General features: G+C 36.0%; 1 protein-coding gene across 1 annotated transcript; it reads right to left on the bottom strand.

Moving 5' to 3' along the window:
• Positions 1-57: 57 nt before the first annotated feature.
• On the bottom strand, positions 58-3,796 carry LOC139871614 (asparagine synthetase [glutamine-hydrolyzing]-like). The gene is made up of 13 exons (XM_071859332.1): positions 3,639-3,796; positions 3,366-3,504; positions 3,188-3,283; positions 2,748-2,889; positions 2,469-2,659; positions 2,061-2,222; positions 1,882-1,962; positions 1,530-1,751; positions 1,322-1,456; positions 1,158-1,238; positions 984-1,070; positions 552-659; positions 58-476 (listed from the first exon to the last, which is right to left on the bottom strand). Exons 1-13 carry the CDS (start codon positions 3,716-3,718, stop codon positions 240-242), a joined length of 1,761 nt encoding a protein of 586 aa, XP_071715433.1. The 5' UTR covers positions 3,719-3,796; the 3' UTR covers positions 58-239.
• Positions 3,797-21,144: the final 17,348 nt, after the last annotated feature.

Here is a 21,144-nt window from a genome sequence, read left to right as displayed (position 1 = left end):
TAAGCACGCCTGTTGAAGCTGCATCAATTGTAATCGTTTGATTTTCACACAACGAAGTACTTAAAAAAGGAGCATTCTTTAATTAATCAAGATTTACTATGACATACATATTGCATCAAGTGTTACTAGGATATAAACAGTAACACATTTGAGTTATTTAACACACAAATTAAAACCATATTTAGAGTTAACAAGTAATACATTATCCAAGAAGAAATACAACTCTCCAAATAAAGCCATTAGCTCCGAATCACAAGCCTAGGAGACGAGATATCCATCATCCTTGGAATTTTGTCTATATTGTTCGGTCCAGAGTTCATTGAAGCTGTGTTCTGCTTGTATGCAGCATTATGAACCCCGAGTGCAGCTCGGCCTGATGGGTCAAGATTGTTTGACCAAGAAGCGTCCCACTCGATTGCTTTTGATGTGCTGCAAGCTATACTTGCTCCACCTGGGACAGTCAATTTAGCCGAATTCTGCAAAATTTTGACATATTAGCTTCAGTGTTACTTCAGTAATGCATAATGTACAAGTTGATTATGCATATTCACCTGTGGGAAAAACCGCTCGAAAATCGTTCTATAGTAGTAAGCCTCTTTAGTGACTGGTGTGTTGTGAGGGAAGATATGGGTAGCATGTAGCATCATTTTGTCGGATACCTACACGTTGATAATCAAATGTTAGTGAGTAAAATAAACGAGCAATGTTAGGGTTAAAGTGCTGATTGAGGAGCTAGGTTGCGTCTAATAAAACATAATGATTAAGCGTTGAATGATTCATAATCTGAATGATTCAAAAGTTTTTAATGAACTTGGTTCTGCGTTTGATAACTGATACAGCTTTGAATAGTTCATAATCTGAATGATTCAAAGGTTCTGTTCAAACTTGGTTTTGCGTTTGATAGAACGTGTTAAATACTGAATGGTTTAACATTCAATGCTGAATCATTCATTTAAGAGGTAATCAAACACGCCCTTACTTACGTGTAGTTCAGCATGAGCTTTGAGTCCATCGATCCAGCTATACCCGACTCCATCGCTGAATTGTTCTTTCTGCCTATACAAAATATGCTGCAGGGGATCATACTTAACTTGTTAACTGAACTTTATGGTATAAATATCAATTAGTTTTCATAACAAAATAGAGTGATTGGAGACCTTTGGCAAATATGGGTTCTGTTCGTCATCAAAAGCACGTCTAAGAATCCATTTCTCGATCCGTTTTTGATCCATATTGATCTGCACATAATCTCATCAATTATGATACCTCCAAATCTCAGAGTATAATTAACAATGAATTATACCAGAAGTAAAATTCTTACCATTTTGGCTGCCGGGTCGATGCTCATTGCAACGTTGATAAAATCTTTATCCAAAAACGGGACCCGGGCTTCCAGACCCCAAGCGGATGTTGACTTATTCGCTCTCAAGCAATCATATTGATGAAGTGCTTTTATCTGCAAAAAATCGCAAATTTATCAACTCCTCCAAAAGAGAAAAATACTCGAGTTTAAGAGTTAAAGATGATACCTTGTGACATGTTTCGCGATGAAACTCTTCCTTGTTAGGCGCCTTGTGAAAGTACAAATACCCGCCGAATATCTCATCTGAACCTTCACCAGAGATGACCATTTTGACACCTAGAGACTTGATTTTACGGGACATTAAAAACATCGGTGTGCTAGCCCTTATTGTAGTCACATCGTATGATTCGATATGGTAAATCACATCTTCAATTGCATCAATACCATCCTACAACAATTCATACTATTTAACATTAATAAAGAAATTTAAAACAAGAACCTATAAAATTTATCATTGTCAGGTCGAACCAGTTTTGAAATTGGTCCGACCTGACCTATATAACTTAGTAATTAGGTACCTGTACGGTGAAATGGAACTCGTGGTGTACGGTTCCCAAATAATCGGCTACTTCTCTCCCTGCCTTGAGATCGGGAGAACCCTTTTTACAAAGCAAAAAAAATGTGTTAAACATTTCATTTGGACCAATCTTATTAGTACTATCAAAATATGGCATTATAATCTTATGACCCATATTACCTCAAGCCCAACACAGAAGGAATGTAGCAGAGCACCCCACTGCCTAGCAGCTTTCGTACCGGCTAAGTGACGAGCCGTGATAGACGCGACCAACGACGAGTCTAGCCCACCCGACAATAGAACCCCAAATGGTACATCAGTCATTAGCCTCTTAATCACAGCCTACAGTATGTATATGTATGTTATGAGTCAACTTTTAGACCTTTAATCATAATGTTAATATAAATCATTTAACAAAAATAAAGAGAGAGATCTAGTTGGGTCATTGGGCCTGACTAGCAGCATATCTTAGGGCGGAAATGGTAACTGAATAACCCGCTTAACCTGCGTACATCTGATCCCGTGACCCAGGCTGTAAGGAAAAACATTATCCGTTTACCCGTTTAAAGAAATAAATCTAAAACTTACGTTTTCAAACGCTCGCCTTAGAACCAAAGGATCATATGGTGTAGACGGGACAGTCTCCGAAAACCATGTAGGGTTGTACCACCTCCTAAAACCACCCGTTTTGCTCGAGTACAAATGGCCAGGTGGAAACACCTCAAAATGTTCACAATTGTCGTTTAAACCTTTTAGTTCGGATGAAATCCAAACCGAACCTGAACAACAAAACAACATTTATATAATTTGTTAGCTCTACGAAATCTCTATTACCGAAAAACAAAAGAGAACGAATTGAACAATCACCATCTAGTCCCCATCCGATATAGAGCGACGTGATCCCAATAGCATCACGAGCAGCAATGTATGTGTTGTTTCGTGTATCCAATAACACGAAAGAAAACATTCCATCCAACATGTCAACAAAATTTTCACCATGTTCTTCATACTACAAAACAATATTAACATTACAATCAACCTTCAAAAAAATATTTAAAGTTCGAAAACTTTTGCTCCTTCCGTCTTAAAATAAGAGTAAACTATATCATTGTCCATTTCTAAAACCTAAAACCCAAACAATGAGAGTGTTGTACATATCAGTTGTATATTGATTTTAAAGACAGTTAACAAACTGTAAAATACTTTAATGCACGTTAAGGACTACAAATCTTTTTATTGTTATCCAATAAAAGAAAACTACGCATCATTTTAACGGTGTAAGTTTTTCAAAACAACTAGATGCTAACCAAATGCGCGATAACGTCACAATCACTTCCGGTTTTAAACGTATGACCGGTCAAGCTAGCCCGAAGCGCCTCATGGTTGTATATCTCACCGTTAACCTACATTACCAAACAAAACTGAACCTCAATATCAAACAAAACAAAAATGTAACAAAATATGTTTATTTGATTATTATCGTACAGTTACAACAATGGTTTCATCTTCGTTAAAAAGCGGTTGATCACCGGAAGCAGGATCAATTATGGCGAGTCGTTGATGGGATAAATAATTATCACCATGTTGATATAGCCCACTCCAATCTGGACCCCGATGCTTCAACCTATATGTATAATTAACATGTAGATAAATAAATAGTAATAAATAATTAAAAGAATAAACATATATTGTACGTTTTAAAATTATTATTAATTACTAATGTAAATATGAAATTTGGGTTATGTATTGTGAACATGCCTACGAGAAAGCTCGAGGACACGAACTCTTTTGCCCTGAGAATAATCGGAACAACCTAAAACGGCTAAGATTCCACACATGGTTGGTTAAAAACGTACAAGTATTAAGGCAGGGGTTACAAGTATCGATGCAGGGTAGAAAAGGAGGTGAAATGATGGTTTATTATTGGTTTGTGATTAATGTTTCATTCGCTGCGAATTTATAGCCGGTTTTTTTCTACGGCTCCATTTTATTTTATTTTTAAATTGTTAATCGGCGACTTTTCTCCTTTTTTTTTTTTTTTCCTTACTTATTATATTATCTAGTTTATACAATTTACAATTGTAAATTATAGATTAAAATTATAAATAAATATAATATATAATATAAATAATAAATATAAATTATAACTGCAGAAAAAATAGTACTTTGTAAGTGGATAAAGGAAATATAATGGATTTTTTCCCTTGGTTTATCAATGCTTTGGACTTTAACACCGTACACAACGCAGCGTCAGCTGCTTTCCGTTTCTTGACGTGGTTGTGGCTGACTAAAGGTGACAGCAATTGCGCGGCGTTAGCATTTGACAATTTGTGCGTTAGTTAGGTTTTAAACGGAAGGGTGACGAGAGGTGAGAGGTGATATCCATCAATCATATTTTTTTTTTGATTTAATAAATATATATTTTTATTATTTATTTATTTTTTAATCCAACTTCTAATCAGATTTTACCACTATCACTCTACAAATATTTAATACAAAAACTTGACATTTTAGGTTAACGGGGTCAAATACAGTCACAGTCAAAAACTCACTTTTTCACCAAAAAGTACATGATTTGCTTCTGATGTCACAGTCAAGGTTAATGATGGTCTTATGACTATCTCTTGTTTTTCTTTTAACCGTCGAAAGAATTTTATTAAGACGCTAACAAGGCGCTAGAAAAATATACAAATAATTGGGGTCTTTCAACCGCTTCGTTTAGTTAATTCTAGACTTTTTAAACCTAGAATACAACTGGTTAAACAAGCTAACCATAATGTTATCAGAAACGTGAGCTTTCCGGAATGACCTATCATTGAATATCAATCTATTTCGGAGCTTCCAAATGTTCCATAGATTTCGCTGATCAATGATTTCTTGATTTTTTTTCTTCTGAATTTATCAATGCTTTGGACTTCATAAATTGCATATGAAAGTTGCTATAAGTGATGTAAGTAATTTAGTTAATTTGGTTAAGTTGTATTTGGATGCTTTTACTTTTCATGTGTTCAAGAAGCTGCATAAGCAATTCTAATGTAACATTCTAACACTAAGAAGAATTTTGATTATATTTTATTAGATTTCTTCATCAATTGCCATTTGGGTATATTTTGTGAAAATATTAGGGATGGCAATGGGCGAGAAAAACCCGTGACCCGCGGGTACCCGATCCACGATGGGCGGGTAAAATCATTAAATCTTACCCGCGGGCACGGGTACGGGTAAAAATTTATACCCGCCGACGGGTCGCGGGTATGTACTACCCGTCGCGGGTAAAACCCGACCCGTGAATACATGAGACTTTTCTTAATTTACCCACGAATAAATACTTACAATTATTAAATTTAAAAGCTATTTTACTAGTATTTAAATAATTATTAAAAAAATATATATATATTATATACATGTAAAAAACTTAATTTTCACGTCATTATATATATAATTTGTACATATGATTTTCTAATTAATAAAATTATTTGGATTTTCTAATAAAAAATTGTATATTATTATTACCCGCGGTTACCCGCGGGTCACGGGTACTCGCGGGTCACGGGCATGGGCAAAATATTTTTACCCGTGGGCAGGTAACGAGTTTCAACGTGCAAAAGAGAAACCCGACGGGCGGGTCGCGGGTATATAGAACCCGTGCCCGTTACCCGCAGGTGCCATCCCTATGTGAAATTGAGAAAGTGTACGAAGGTGAAGTAGGTGAACGAATGACTTAATTTAGATGGAAAAATACATCTTTAACCTCACATGCTTAGTACTTGAAGGAATCTAATAAATTCTTTTATGTTTATTAATCCCTCCTTCCTAAAATATCTAGTATTTTTTTAATTGTCTCAAATTAATCAATATAATTATAAAAAAAAAAAGAAAAATAATAATAATGTAACGCTTTTTTTTTTATAGCATTACTCTATTTATATGTCATGTAGATAAAAAGATAGAGCCAAGACAATAAAATTAATAAAAATACAATGTGATGCTGAAATTATTTAAAGCATCTATTTTTTATATGGAGAAGATGAATGGAGTGTTGATTTTGATAAGCGATTGAAGTGAAGCCAATTGTTCAATTGTACATGGTGAAGTTGTTGATCGTGGCGAAGATCAACGTTTGGCGCACGAATTTTCGGGTGTTGGGAGTAAATCGGTGTACCATAAGCATTTCGAGAAGGTCACTGATAAAGTTGTTGCGGTGAAAGCAATGCTTGGGTGGGCTTCTGTTTCTGCTTCAGGTTCGGTTCCATCGGTTTTTGATAAGGTAAGTGTTGATAAGTTCCAATTCGGTAGTTTAAATTTTGGTGAGACTGATGCTTGAGGTTTGATTTCGCCACCTGTAAATGTTGGCCTATTGCTCATATTGTTAACATTTCTTGTGTTGATGTTAATGTCGACCATATTTCTCCTACTATAAATGATAATTCATGTATAGTGATGGTTGAGCTTGATATTTCGATCTCCAACCGTCCCTCATTTGTGGGTAATGAACCGAATAGATTGGATGTGGGTAGACGGTTTTGCGTTTGTTCCGATTCGAATTGTAAAGGTTTTTGCCGCGTTTGGTTTACTCATACCAAAAAGTGTCGGGACCTTGTGGTTTTGGAATCTAATGGCAAGGGCATAGCGAAGAAATATGTTAAGAAAATTAATAACGAGGGATCGATCAACTCGTTTTGTTTGCGGGATAATGACCTCAATAATGATTTCGGGAAGGCGACCCAAAGGTTGTTTAGTGATATCCCGGTTGGTGATTAGTTAGACATGTCCAATAACGATTTAGCTACGGGTATTAATTGTTCTCCATTACCGATTATAAATGAGGCCGGGTCAGGCGGTAGCATTGACTTTTTGGAAGGTTTGGCAAAGAAACATTTATCCATCATTCTTCTTCGGGTTCTCTTATTAGTAATCGTGCTTCCTAAGTGCTCTCGTATTCCTTCAAATCTCACGGGGGTAAGAAGGTTGTTTATAATAAAATTGATGGCGCGGTATCTATATTGATTTCTAAGTGTCGCAAAGGTAAATCAATGGTGGGTTAACTTGGTTCGTTTTGTTTCGTGTTGTGCTTGTTTGCTTTGCTGGTTAGTTTCGTTGTGGTTTGTGGATTATTTATTGGTGTAAATCGGTTAATGTTCGTTTGGTTGTTTGTCTTGAAGCGTTGCTCTCAGAACGATGTTTGGGTTGGTTGAGATTCGTTATGTTTGGGTTTAGTTAGCGGTCGCTCTCTTGGTTTGTTAGTAATGATACGCATAATGATCCGTCTCAAAATAAATAAGCATCCCGGCTAGGATCTTACCGGCACCGTCCGTCCCGGAAGAAGGACCTTTTCCCAACAATCATCCGGCACCATCTCAGCAACTTTACCACGACGGACGAACGGCTAGTCGGGAATGTCATACAAAAACCCAGCCCGGATGGCATACACGTAACCGGCATCATGTAGCCAGTCATGATGATTATAACCGTGAAGAAACACTTGGTATAAGTAGAAGGCAAAACCTTCCCGGCTAGACTGAGGGCACCGTGATGCCTTAGCCGGAACCAACACGCCACCAGTACCGTCACCACTTCCCGGTTCGGTATTCCAAACCGACATAAAGACACCTTCCCGGGTCAAACACGCCGTCCCGGAGAAAGTGCACTGTCCCGGAACAGACACTTCATCCCGAAACAAGCATGCAAGCAAGTTGCATGCCATGTCAGCCCACGAATCTAAGAAAGTTTGTTAGGATCTGCTCGATTATTCCTATGAAAGGGACAGTGAAATGTCCCGTTCTTATTGATTAAAAACGTTCCATATTAATTGATTTCGTTGCGAGGTTTTGACCTCTATATGAGACGTTTTTCAAAGACTGCATTCATTTTTAAAACAAACCATAACCTTTATTTCATAAATAAAGGTTTAAAAAGCTTTACGTAGATTATCAAATAACGATAATCTAAAATATCCTGTTTACACACGACCATTACATAATGGTTTACAATACAAATATGTTACATCGAAATCAGTTTCTTGAATGCAGTTTTTACACAATATCATACAAACATGGACTCCAAATCTTGTCCTTATTTTAGTATGCAACAGCGGAAGCTCTTAGTATTCACCTGAGAATAAACATGCTTTAAACGTCAACAAAAATGTTGGTGAGTTATAGGTTTAACCTATATATATCAAATCGTAACAATAGACCACAAGATTTCATATTTTAATACACATCCCATACATAGAGATAAAAATCATTCATATGGTGAACACCTGGTAACCGACATTAACAAGATGCATATATAAGAATATCCCCATCATTCCGGGACACCCTTCGGATATGATATAAATTTCGAAGTACTAAAGCATCCGGTACTTTGGATGGGGTTTGTTAGGCCCAATAGATCTATCTTTAGGATTCGTGTCAATTAGGGTGTCTGTTCCCTAATTCTTAGATTACCAGACTTAATAAAAAGGGGCATATTCGATTTCGATAATTCAACCATAGAATGTAGTTTCACGTACTTGTGTCTATTTTGTAAATCATTTATAAAACCTGCATGTATTCTCATCCCAAAAATATTAGATTTTAAAAGTGGGACTATAACTCACTTTCACAGATTTTTACTTCGTCGGGAAGTAAGACTTGGCCACTGGTTGATTCACAAACCTATAACAATATATACATATATATCAAAGTATGTTCAAAATATATTTACAAAACTTTTAATACATTTTGATGTTTTAAGTTTATTAAGTCAGCTGTCCTCGTTAGTAACCTACAACTAGTTGTTCACAGTTAGATGTACAGAAATAAATCGATAAATATTATCTTGAATCAATCCACGACCCAGTGTATACGTATCTCAGTATTGATCACAACTCAAACTATATATATATTTTGGAATCAACCTCAACCCTGTATAGCTAACTCCAACATTCACATATAGAGTGTCAATGGTTGTTCCGCAATATATATATATATAGATGGGTCGACATGATAGGTCGAAACATTGTATACGTGTCTATGGTATCTCAAGATTACATAATATACAATATAAGTTGATTAGGTTATGGTTGGAATAGATTTATTACTAACTTTCACGTAGGTAAAATGAGTAGTTTTTATCAATCTTGTTTTACTCGCAATTTCTTCGTTTCTAATCCGTTTTGAGTGATTCCAGTGGCCACGGTTTTGTATTGAACTTAAATTTATGAATATAAACAAAAAAAGTATAAGTTTATAGTCAGAAATACAAGTTACAAGTCGTTTTTGAAAGAGGTAGTCATTTTCGTCGAAAGAACTACATCTTGATGACCATTTTGAAAAACATACTTTCACTTTGAGTTTAACCATGATTTTTGGATATAGTTTCATGTTCATAAGAAAAATCATTTTTCCAGAAGTATAGCTTTTAAATCAAAGTTCTTCTTAGCTTTTAATTATCCCAACCAAAACAGCCCCCGGTTTAACTTTTGTTTGCGAACAAGTTTAGAATTAACTAAACTATGTTCTAGTGATTTCAAGTTTAAACCTTCGAATAAGGTAGTTTTATATATATGAATCGAATGATGTTATGAACATCATTAATACCTCAGGTTTTATGGATAAACCTACTTGAAATGAGAAAAATAGATCTAACTTCAAAGGATCCTTGGATGGCTTGAAAGTTCTTGAAGCAGAATCATGACACCAAAACAATTTCAAGTAAGATTTTCACTCGAAATAAGATTGTTATAGTTATAAAAATTGAATTAAAGTTTGAATATGATTATTACCTTGTATTAGAAAGATAACCTACTGTAAGTAACAAAGGTTTCTTGATCTTGGATGATTACTTGGAATGGATTTAGAAAACTTGGAAGTAAACTTTCAATCTTGGAAGTATTCTTGATTTTATGAAACTAGAACTTTTGGAATTTATGAAGAACACTTAGAACTTGAAGATAGAACTTGAGAGAGATCAATTATATGAAGAAAATTGATGAATGAAAGTGTTTGTAGGTGTTTTTGGTTGTTGGTGTATGGATTAGATATAAAGGATATGTAATTTTGTTTTCATGTAAATAAGTCATGAATGATTACTCATATTTTTGTAATTTTATGAGATATTTCATGATAGTTGCCAAATGATGGTTCCCACATGTGTTAGGTGACTCACATGGGCTGCTAAGAGCTGATCATTGGAGTGTATATACCAATAGTACATACATCTAAAAGCTGTGTATTGTACGAGTACAAATACGGGTGCATACGAGTAGAATTGTTGATGAAACTGAACGAGGATGTAATTGTAAGCATTTCTGTTAAGTAGAAGTATTTTGATAAGTGTCTTGAAGTCTTTCAAAAGTGTATGAATACATATTAAAACACTACATGTATATACATTTTAACTGAGTCGTTAAGTCATCGTTAGTCGTTACATGTAAGTGTTGTTTTGAAACCTTTAGGTTAACGATCTTGTTAAGTTTTGTTAACCCAATGTTTATAATATCAAATGAGATTTTAAATTATTATATTATCATGATATTATGATGTATGAATATCTCTTAATATGATATATATACATTAAATGTCGTTACAACGATAATCGTTACATATATGTCTCGTTTCAAAATCATTAAGTTAGTAGTCTTGTTTTTACATATGTAGTTCATTGTTAATATACTTAATGATATGTTTACTTATCATAATATCATGTTAACTATATAGATATCCATATATATGTCATCATATAGTTTTTACAAGTTTTAACGTTCGTGAATCACCGGTCAACTTGGGTGGTCAATTGTCTATATGAAACCTATTTCAATTAATCAAGTCTTAACAAGTTTGATTGCTTAACATGTTGAAAACACTTAATCATGTAAATAACAATTTCATTTAATATATATATAAACATGGAAAAGTTCGGGTCACTACAGTACCTACCCGTTAAATAAATTTCGTCCCGAAATTTTAAGCAGTTGGAGGTGTTGACGTATCTTCTGGAAATAAATGCGGGTATTTATTCTTCATCTGATCTTCTTGTTCCCAGGTGAACTCGGGTCCTCTACGAGCATTCCATCGAACCTTAACAATTGGTATCTTGTTTTGCTTAAGTCTTTTAACCTCACGATCCATTATTTCGACGGGTTCTTCGATAAATTGAAGTTTTTCGTTGATTTGGATTTCATCTAACGGAATAGTGAGATCTTCTTTAGCAAAACATTTCTTCAAATTCGAGACGTGGAAAGTGTTATGTACAGCCGCGAGTTGTTGAGGTAACTCTAGTCGGTAAGCTACTGGTCCGACACGATCAATAATCTTGAATGGTCCAATATACCTTGGATTTAATTTCCCTCGTTTACCAAATCGAACAACGCCTTTCCAAGGTGCAACTTTAAGCATGACCATCTCTCCAATTTCAAATTCTATATCTTTTCTTTTAATGTCAGCGTAGCTCTTTTGTCGACTTTGGGCGGTTTTCAACCGTTGTTGAATTTGGATGATCTTCTCGGTAGTTTCTTGTATAATCTCCGGACCCGTAATCTGTCTATCCCCCACTTCACTCCAACAAATCGGAGACCTGCACTTTCTACCATAAAGTGCTTCAAACGGCGCCATCTCAATGCTTGAATGGTAGCTGTTGTTGTAGGAAAATTCTGCTAACGGTAGATGTCGATCCCAACTGTTTCCGAAATCAATAACACATGCTCGTAGCATGTCTTCAAGCATTTGTATCGTCCTTTCGCTCTGCCCATTAGTTTGTGGATGATAGGCAGTACTCATGTCTAGACGAGTTCCTAATGCTTGCTGTAATGTCTGCCAGAATCTTGAAATAAATCTTCCATCCCTATCAGAGATAATAGAGATTGGTATTCCATGTCTGGAGACGACTTCCTTCAAATACAGTCGTGCTAACTTCTCCATCTTGTCATCTTCTCTTATTGGCAGGAAGTGTGCTGATTTGGTGAGACGATCAACTATTACCCAAATAGTATCAAAACCACTTGCAGTCCTTGGCAATTTAGTGATGAAATCCATGGTAATGTTTTCCCATTTCCATTCTGGGATTTCGGGTTATTGAAGTAGACCTGATGGTTTCTGATGCTCAGCTTTGACCTTAGAACACGTCAAACATTCTCCTACGTATTTAGCAACATCGGCTTTCATACCCGGCCACCAAAAATATTTCTTGAGATCCTTGTACATCTTCCCCGTTCCAGGATGTATTGAGTATCTGGTTTTATGAGCTTCTCTAAGTACCATTTCTCTCATATCTCCAAATTTTGGTACCCAAATCCTTTCAGCCCTATACCGGGTTCCGTCTTCCCGAATATTAAGATGCTTCTCCGATCCTTTGGGTATTTCATCCTTTAAATTTCCCTCTTTTAAAACTCCTTGTTGCGCCTCCTTTATTTGAGTAGTAAGGTTATTGTGAATCATTATATTCATAGATTTTACTCGAATGGGTTCTCTGTCCTTCCTGCTCAAGGAGTCGGCTACCACATTTGCCTTCCCCGGGTGGTAACGAATCTCAAAGTCGTAATCATTCAACAATTCAATCCACCTACGCTGCCTCATATTCAGTTGTTTTTGATTAAATATGTGTTGAAGACTTTTGTGGTCGGTATATATAATACTTTTGACCCCATATAAGTAGTGCCTCCAAGTCTTTAATGCAAAAACAACCGCGCCTAATTCCAAATCATGCGTCGTATAATTTTGTTCATGAATCTTCAATTTTCTAGACGCATAAGCAATCACCTTCGTTCGTTGCATTAATACACAACCGAGACCTTGCTTTGATGCGTCACAATAAATCACAAAATCATCATTCCCTTCAGGCAATGACAATATAGGTGCCGTAGTTAGCTTTTTATTCATATTAGTGTTTTATACTCTTTAATTCGGGTAGTACCTACCCGTTAAGTTCATACTTAGTAGCTAACATATCATTTCAACTACTATAATTCTATATGAAAAACTAATCACAAAAAAAATATATATCATATTCAAACCTTTATACAATAACTTGCAAACTTACAATACTGCTATTTTACATATAGCATGAAATATAGCACATAAAACTTTGATACAAAGTAGTTGCGAAGATAATTCTAGTTAATAAATAAGGCGTTCAGCAAAGGCAACAAAGACACGTAATTCATACGTCCAGAAACAAGTCATGCATTCTGGTTTTACTAATACTACTTCCCATCCTTGGTCTTGTGGAATGTAACTGTTGTGACCGATAGTATAACAACGTGTTGTAACGTCGTCAAAAGGATGAAGGTTACGTAATATCCAACAGTCCCGTAACAATCTAAAAACCTCATTTCTTACCCCAATTACCGACTCCGTCACTTGTGGGAACGTTTTGTTTAATAGTTGTAGCCCGATGTTCTTGTTCTCACTTTGGTGAGAAGCGAACATTACTAACCCGTAAGCATAACATGCTTCTTTATGTTGCATGTTAGCCGCTTTTTCTAAATCACGAAGTCCTATATTCGGATATATTGAGTCAAAATAATTTCTTAACCCGTTGCGTAAAATAGCATTTGGGTTCCCCGCAATATATGAGTCAAAGTAAACACATCGTAACTTATGGATTTCCCAATGTGATATCCCCCATCTTTCGAATGAAAGCCTTTTATAAACCAAGACATTCTTGGAACGTTCTTCGAATGTCTTACAAACTGATCTCGCCTTAAATAGTTGTGCCGAGGAATTCTGACCGACTCTAGACAAGATTTCATCAATCATGTCTCCGGGTAGGTCTCTTAAAATATTGGGTTGTCTATCCATTTTGTGTTTTTAAACTGTAAAATAGACAAGAGTTAGATTCATAGAAAATACTTATTAATACAAGCAATTTTTACATATATCATAAAGCATAAGCACACTATATTACATATATTATACCACACGAATACAACTATCTTATTCCGACTCGCTCGTTTCTTCTTCTTCGGTTTTGGTTCATTTTGCCAAGTTTCTAGGGATATATGATGTTCCCCTAATACTAGCTATCGTTTTCCACAACGGTTTAGAAAAACCTGGTGGTTTAGAGGTTCCCGGGTCATTGTTACAACTTAAGGACATCGGGGGTTGACGATACATATAAAGTTCATCGGGGTTGGAATTAGATTTCTCTATTTTTATGCCCTTTCCCTTATTATTTTCTTTTGCCTTTTTAAATTCAGTTGGGGTAATTTCTATAACATCATCGAAATTCTCGTCGGAATCCGATTCATCGGAGAATTGGTAATCTTCCCAATATTTTGCTTCCTTGGCGGAAACACCATTTACCATAATTAACCTTGGTCGGTTGGTTGAGGATTTTCTTTTACTTAACCGTTTTATTATTTCCCCCACCGGTTCTATTTCCTCCTCCGGTTCCTCCTCTTCTGATTCTGATTCTTCTTCCGGTTCTGATTCTTCTTCCGGTTCCTCTTCGGGAACTTGTGAATCTGTCCAATATATATTCGACTCTTCGTTATTATTAGGTGAGTCAATGGGATTTGTGCTAGAGGTAGACATCTATCACACAATATCAAACATGTTAAGAGATTAATATATCACATAATATATACATGTTAATAATATATAGTTTCCAACAAAAATGTTAAGCAATCATTTTTAAAGAAAACACGGTCGAAGTCTAGACTCACTAATGCATCCTAACAAACTCGATAAGACATACTAATGCAAATTTTATGGTTCTCTAAAACCTGGCTCGGATACCAACTGAAATGTCCCGTTCTTATTGATTAAAAACGTTCCATATTAATTGATTCGTTGCGAGGTTTTGACCTCTATATGAGACGTTTTTCAAAGACTGCATTCATTTTTAAAACAAACCATAACCTTTATTTCATAAATAAAGGTTTAAAAAGCTTTATGTAGATTATCAAATAATGATAATCTAAAATATCCTTTTTACACACGACCATTACATAATGGTTTACAATACAAATATGTTACATCGAAATCAGTTTCTTGAATGCAGTTTTTACACAATATCATACAAACATGGACTCCAAATCTTGTCCTTATTTTAGTATGCAACAGCGGAAGCTCTTAGTATTCACCTGAGAATAAACATGCTTTAAACGTCAACAAAAATGTTGGTGAGTTATAGGTTTAACCTATATATATCAAATCGTAACAATAGACCACAAGATTTCATATTTTAATACACATCCCATACATAGAGATAAAAATCATTCATATGGTGAACACCTGGTAACCGACATTAACAAGATGCATATATAAGAATATCCCCATCATTCCGGGACACCCTTCGGATATGATATAAATTTTGAAGTATTAAAGCATCCGGTACTTTGGATGGGGTTTGTTAGGCCCAATAGATCTATCTTTAGGATTCGCGTCAATTAGGGGGTCTGTTCCCTAATTCTTAGATTACCAGACTTAATAAAAAGGGGCATATTCGATTTCGATAATTCAACCATAGAATGTAGTTTCACGTACTTGTGTCTATTTTGTAAATCATTTATAAAACCTGCATGTATTCTCATCCCAAAAATATTAGATTTTAAAAGTGGGACTATAACTCACTTTCACAGATTTTTACTTCGTCGGGAAGTAAGACTTGGCTACTGGTTGATTCACAAACCTATAACAATATATACATATATATCAAAGTATGTTCAAAATATATTTACAAAACTTTTAATACATTTTGATGTTTTAAGTTTATTAAGTCAGCTTTCCTCGTTAGTAACCTACAACTAGTTGTCCACAGTTAGATGTACAGAAATAAATCGATAAATATTATCTTGAATCAATCCACGACCCAGTGTATACGTATCTCAGTATTGATCACAACTCAAACTATATATATATATTTTGGAATCAACCTCAACCCTGTATAGCTAACTCCAACATTCACATATAGAGTGTCAATGGTTGTTCCGCAATATATATATATATATATATATATATATATATATATATATATATATATATATATATATATATATATATATATATATATATATATAGATGGGTCGACATGATTGGTCGAAACATTGTATACGTGTCTATGGTATCTCAAGATTACATAATATACAATATAAGTTGATTAGGTTATGGTTGGAATAGATTTATTACTAACTTTCACGTAGGTAAAATGAGTAGTTTTTATCAATCTTGTTTTACTCGCAATTTCTTCGTTTCTAATCCGTTTTGAGTGATTCCAGTGGCCACGGTTTCGTATTGAACTTAACTTTATGAATATAAATAGAAAAAGTATAAGTTTATAGTCGGAAATACAAGTTACAAGTCGTTTTTGAAAGAGGTAGTCATTTCTGTCGAAAGAACGACATCTTGATGACCATTTTGAAAAACATACTTTCACTTTGAGTTTAACCATGATTTTTGGATATAGTTTCATGTTCATAAGAAAAATCATTTTTCCAGAAGTATAGCTTTTAAATCAAAGTTCTTCTTAGCTTTTAATTATCCCAACCAAAACAGCCCCCGGTTTAACTTTTGTTTGCGAACAAGTTTAGAATTAACTAAACTATGTTCTTGTGATTTCAAGTTTAAACCTTCGAATAAGGTAGTTTTATATATATGAATCGAATGATGTTATGAACATCATTAATACCTCAGGTTTTATAGATAAACCTACTGGAAATGAGAAAAATGGATCTAGCTTCAAAGGATCCTTGGATGGCTTGAAAGTTCTTGAAGCAGAATCATGACACCAAAACAATTTCAAGCAAGATTTTTACTCGAAATAAGATTGTTATAGTTATAGAAATTGAATTAAAGTTTGAATATGATTATTACCTTGTATTAGAAAGATAACCTACTGTAAGTAACAAAGGTTTCTTGATCTTGGATGATTACTTGGAATGGATTTAGAAAACTTGGAAGTAAACTTTCAATCTTGGAAGTATTCTTGATTTTATGAAACTAGAACTTTTGGAATTTATGAAGAACACTTAGAACTTGAAGATAGAACTTGAGAGAGATCAATTATATGAAGAAAATTGAAGAATGAAAGTGTTTGTAGGTGTTTTTGGTCATTGGTGTATGGATTAGATATAAAGGATATGTAATTTTGTTTTCATGTAAATAAGTCATGAATGATTACTCATATTTTTGTAATTTTATGAGATATTTCATGATAGTTACCAAATGATGGTTCCCACATGTGTTAGGTAACTCACATGGGCTGCTAAGAGCTGATCATTGGAGTGTATATACCAATAGTACATACATCTAAAAGCTGTGTATTGTACGAGTACAAATACGGGTGCATACGAGTAGAATTGTTGATGAAACTGAACGAGGATGTAATTGTAAGCATTTTTGTTAAGTAGAAGTATTTTGATAAGTGTCTTGAAGTCTTTCAAAAGTGTATGAATACATATTAAAACACTACATGTATATACATTTTAACTGAGTCGTTAAGTCATCGTTAGTCGTTACATGTAAGTGTTGTTTTGAAACCTTTAGGTTAACGATCTTGTTAAGTTTTGTTAACCCAATGTTTATAATATCAAATGAGATTTTAAATTATTATATTATCATGATATTATGATGCATGAATATCTCTTAATATGATATATATACATTAAATGTCATTACAACGATAATCGTTACATATATGTCTCGTTTCAAAATCATTAAGTTAGTAGTCTTGTTTTTACATATGTAGTTCATTGTTAATATACTTAATGATATGTTTACTTATCATAATATCATGTTAACTATATATATATATCCATATATATGTCATCATATAGTTTTTACAAGTTTTAACGTTCGTGAATCACCGGTCAACTTGGGTGGTTAATTGTCTATATGAAACCTATTTCAATTAATCAAGTCTTAACAAGTTTGATTGCTTAACATGTTGGAAACACTTAATCACGTAAATAATAATTTCATTTAATATATATATATAAACATGGAAAAGTTCGGGTCACTACAGACAGGTGCCACGTCACCCCTCGGGATTGGCAAAGTTTGTTACAACCATGAAAGAGACATGTGCCACGTCATCATTCCCTCATAACATCTATAAATATGCGAACAAGAACATTTATTCCATAACACTAGATGCATTAATGTTACTCTGCCCAAGTCAACTACGGTAGCATTACTCTAGTCATTAACTCTATTCTGATCAATGCTCCGATCATCGTCGGAATTAATTCCCGCTCTTAGATATTAACTTATTCGATAATAATCGAATAAGGTTAATTTGATCGATTGTTTTACGCCCTTGGAATCCAGATTCCAAATCGGGGTTCGCACAATTATTGGAGTTAAAACATCCGACTCACTCTTTTTCCCAAATCAAGCACTCAAACCCGAAATCTACCCTAACCAGACGATTTTGGTTTGATCAAATGGCGCCACCTAAAGGTACGAACAACACAGTGAAACCAAATAGCAAAAAGGCAAGTAAGAAAGGTACGAGCGATGATGTTCCACCACCTTTGAACAAAGGAAGCTCACCAACGGTAGAGCCACCTCAACCTCAAAAGCAATCAATCGCTCACATCCACTCCTGTGAAGCATCGGGAGACGAGATGAATGTCTCCGACGAGGACGAGGACACACACGTGGGATCACCACACGGTGGGGAGAGGTTGAAGCTCGACACCCTTGGTCTCAAAACTGGCGGTTCGAGCGGAATCGAATCGTCTCACAACGACACCGATATGATTACCAAAATGATCTCAGCCGACGTCGAATAACAAGTAATCGACAAGCTAAAGGCCATGCTGAACGACAACAGTCTAGCAGAGAGGAAACAGTCACAAACTCTAGACGTTCTGAAGACCAGCCCACTGTTAAACATCGGTGCAGGAAGCGAGGGTGTCACCAAGGCTGCCGCAAATGCATGGCTGACTGAGCTCCTCTTTCAGGCTGTGCCGCCGGCATATAAACACTCCCTGTCGCAACCCGCCGTCCAGGGAACTGCACTTGAGAATCTATTCACCCTAATCACCGGTAACAAAGCAAAGTGACCGGTTGAGATGTCGGCTACTAGACAAAAGCTATGCGAACAGATTGTCAGCTGTATACTCCCTGCTAACATCATCATAACGGTCACTTTGGGGGTGTACAATGGCACTACTGACCTGGATGATTTCCTGCAAATCTTTGAGGGCGCCATGAAAACCCAACATTGGAGTGATTAGGTAACGTGCCATCTATTTCCGACTGTCCTATAGTCAGCTGCCAGAGAATAGTTCGCCAAATTACCACCAAATGGGATCACATGCTTGACTTGCAGGAAAAGTTTCTCATGCAATATCAGAACCTCCGCCGACACGCGTATATGCACCTGTATGCTCACGAAATACCAATGTACCGGGGAGAGAAAATTGAAAGTTTCATCACAAGGTATATGCTGGATTGTCAAAAAATCCCAGGGTTCCCGAAAACACAGCAGATTTCCGGATTTATAACATGCATGGACAAAGATGCACACCCGTCGCTTGTCTCTGAACTACGATGGAACATCCCAGGTACATTTGCAGATGCCGTGACGGTAGCAAGGCAATACCAACACTCTGGAAGGGAAAGACAGGCTGGGTATCGCAGGGACGAAAAGAAAAGAGAAGAGGAAAGGAGAAGCGATAGTAGGCACCGTCATGACAGTAGCAGACGCAGTGAAAGCCATCACAAAACAACAGCCACGACAAAAGCTATGACAACCATAGGCATGATAAGAGCAGCTGAAGACCATACAATAATGGATCCATAATTGACATCCTTTCCAAAACTCCAAGGGAGATACTGTTAACAGAGCCCGTAAAAGCAAAGTTCACCCCTCCGACACCATTAGAAAAACGGGATGGTCAAAAGTCAGACAAATACTGTGAATTCCACGAAGACAATGGTCATGACACCGATGAATGCAAAGCGCTTATACGTGAAATCATTGCCAAAATCAAGGCATGCAAACTTAATCACTTGTTGTCAGGTCGAAATTTCAAAAAGGCTGACCCCATCAAAACATTCAGTTGACAAAAGGAAGACGATAAGAATCGCACGAAGGCAAAAGATAAAGTTGTCATTAACATGATCAACATCGAGAAGGACGAGTTCGCTCCACAAAGCTCCTGGAAAGATGCTACTATCACATTCCCAGGATTACCGACAAGACACTCTAGGGACGAACTGGTAGTAATTACTGGCTTAATAGACGGGTTCCCGATCAGCGAAATGTACACCGACACGGGAAGTGAAGTTGAAGTCTTATATGCCTATTGCCTTTCAAAACTCCCAAAGTTTGTCGGAAGGAAGATGAGACAATCTAATGCTGTCATTTCTGGGTTCACGGGTTCCACTGAAGAACCCATAGGTAGACTCAAGGCAACGGTCACGGTGGGTACTCAACCCTTCCTCCGTAGTGAAGTCATCGACTTTTATGTCGTCATATCTGTGACTTCCACAAATGTGATACCAGGAAGACAGTTCTTCAGGAAGTTCGGCGGAATAGCCTCTACCGGCGAGGTGTGGCAACGGTTCAATCCACCCGACACCCTTTCCCCTGGAACAAGTGCACTCGAGATAGGCAATGTGCCAAATCATGGAAGACACCACACGTCATGGAAGAAAAATGTGTATCTGTTCTTAAAAGGCTAACTTTTTTCTCCCCATCAGTACACTTCAGTGGTAAAAATCCAGTCATCGTCAATAAGGCAGAGAAGGCAGTTGCCGGCTGGCGTCACCGGCCAGGATGGGAGAAACCATTTAACGGTGTATACGAAATGGCTGAACCCTTCAATCCAACACCCAAACATTCCAGGACTGAAAGCTGTGAGAGCTCCAACCGAGACAAGACAACGGTTGAAGGAAACAAAAGTGGCTAAGTGCAACAACTAAGATTTAGATGGATACCGTGATTGAAACTGATCACTTCAACTCATGGTTATCTTGATGTTTATGTATTCTTTCTCCCAATAAAGAATCTATGTATGTTTTTCCTTTTTAAGGAATGAATAAAAGAATTTTACCGTTTACAATAACTTAGTCATTATGTTATTTACAACGATGTTCACATAATAATAACCGACTAGCGGCAGACAGATTCAGACATCCACATAAGTCCCATGCAAGTTATTTTGTACCCCCTTAAGAGGTGATTGTCTAGCCATCGTCGGTACAAGTTTATACTGATAAACGGCCAATGAGTAGATGGCATAAACACGCGTGACTGCACGGTGTACACGCCAAAACTAATACAAGTGTAGTCTAGACCTACATACGAAGATGTGAACTGGTTCAACTGA

Source organism: Rutidosis leptorrhynchoides, chromosome 10 (genome assembly GCF_046630445.1).
Source record: "Rutidosis leptorrhynchoides isolate AG116_Rl617_1_P2 chromosome 10, CSIRO_AGI_Rlap_v1, whole genome shotgun sequence".
Taxonomy (NCBI): domain Eukaryota; kingdom Viridiplantae; phylum Streptophyta; class Magnoliopsida; order Asterales; family Asteraceae; genus Rutidosis; species Rutidosis leptorrhynchoides.
This window is presented reverse-complemented; position numbering and strand designations above follow the sequence as displayed.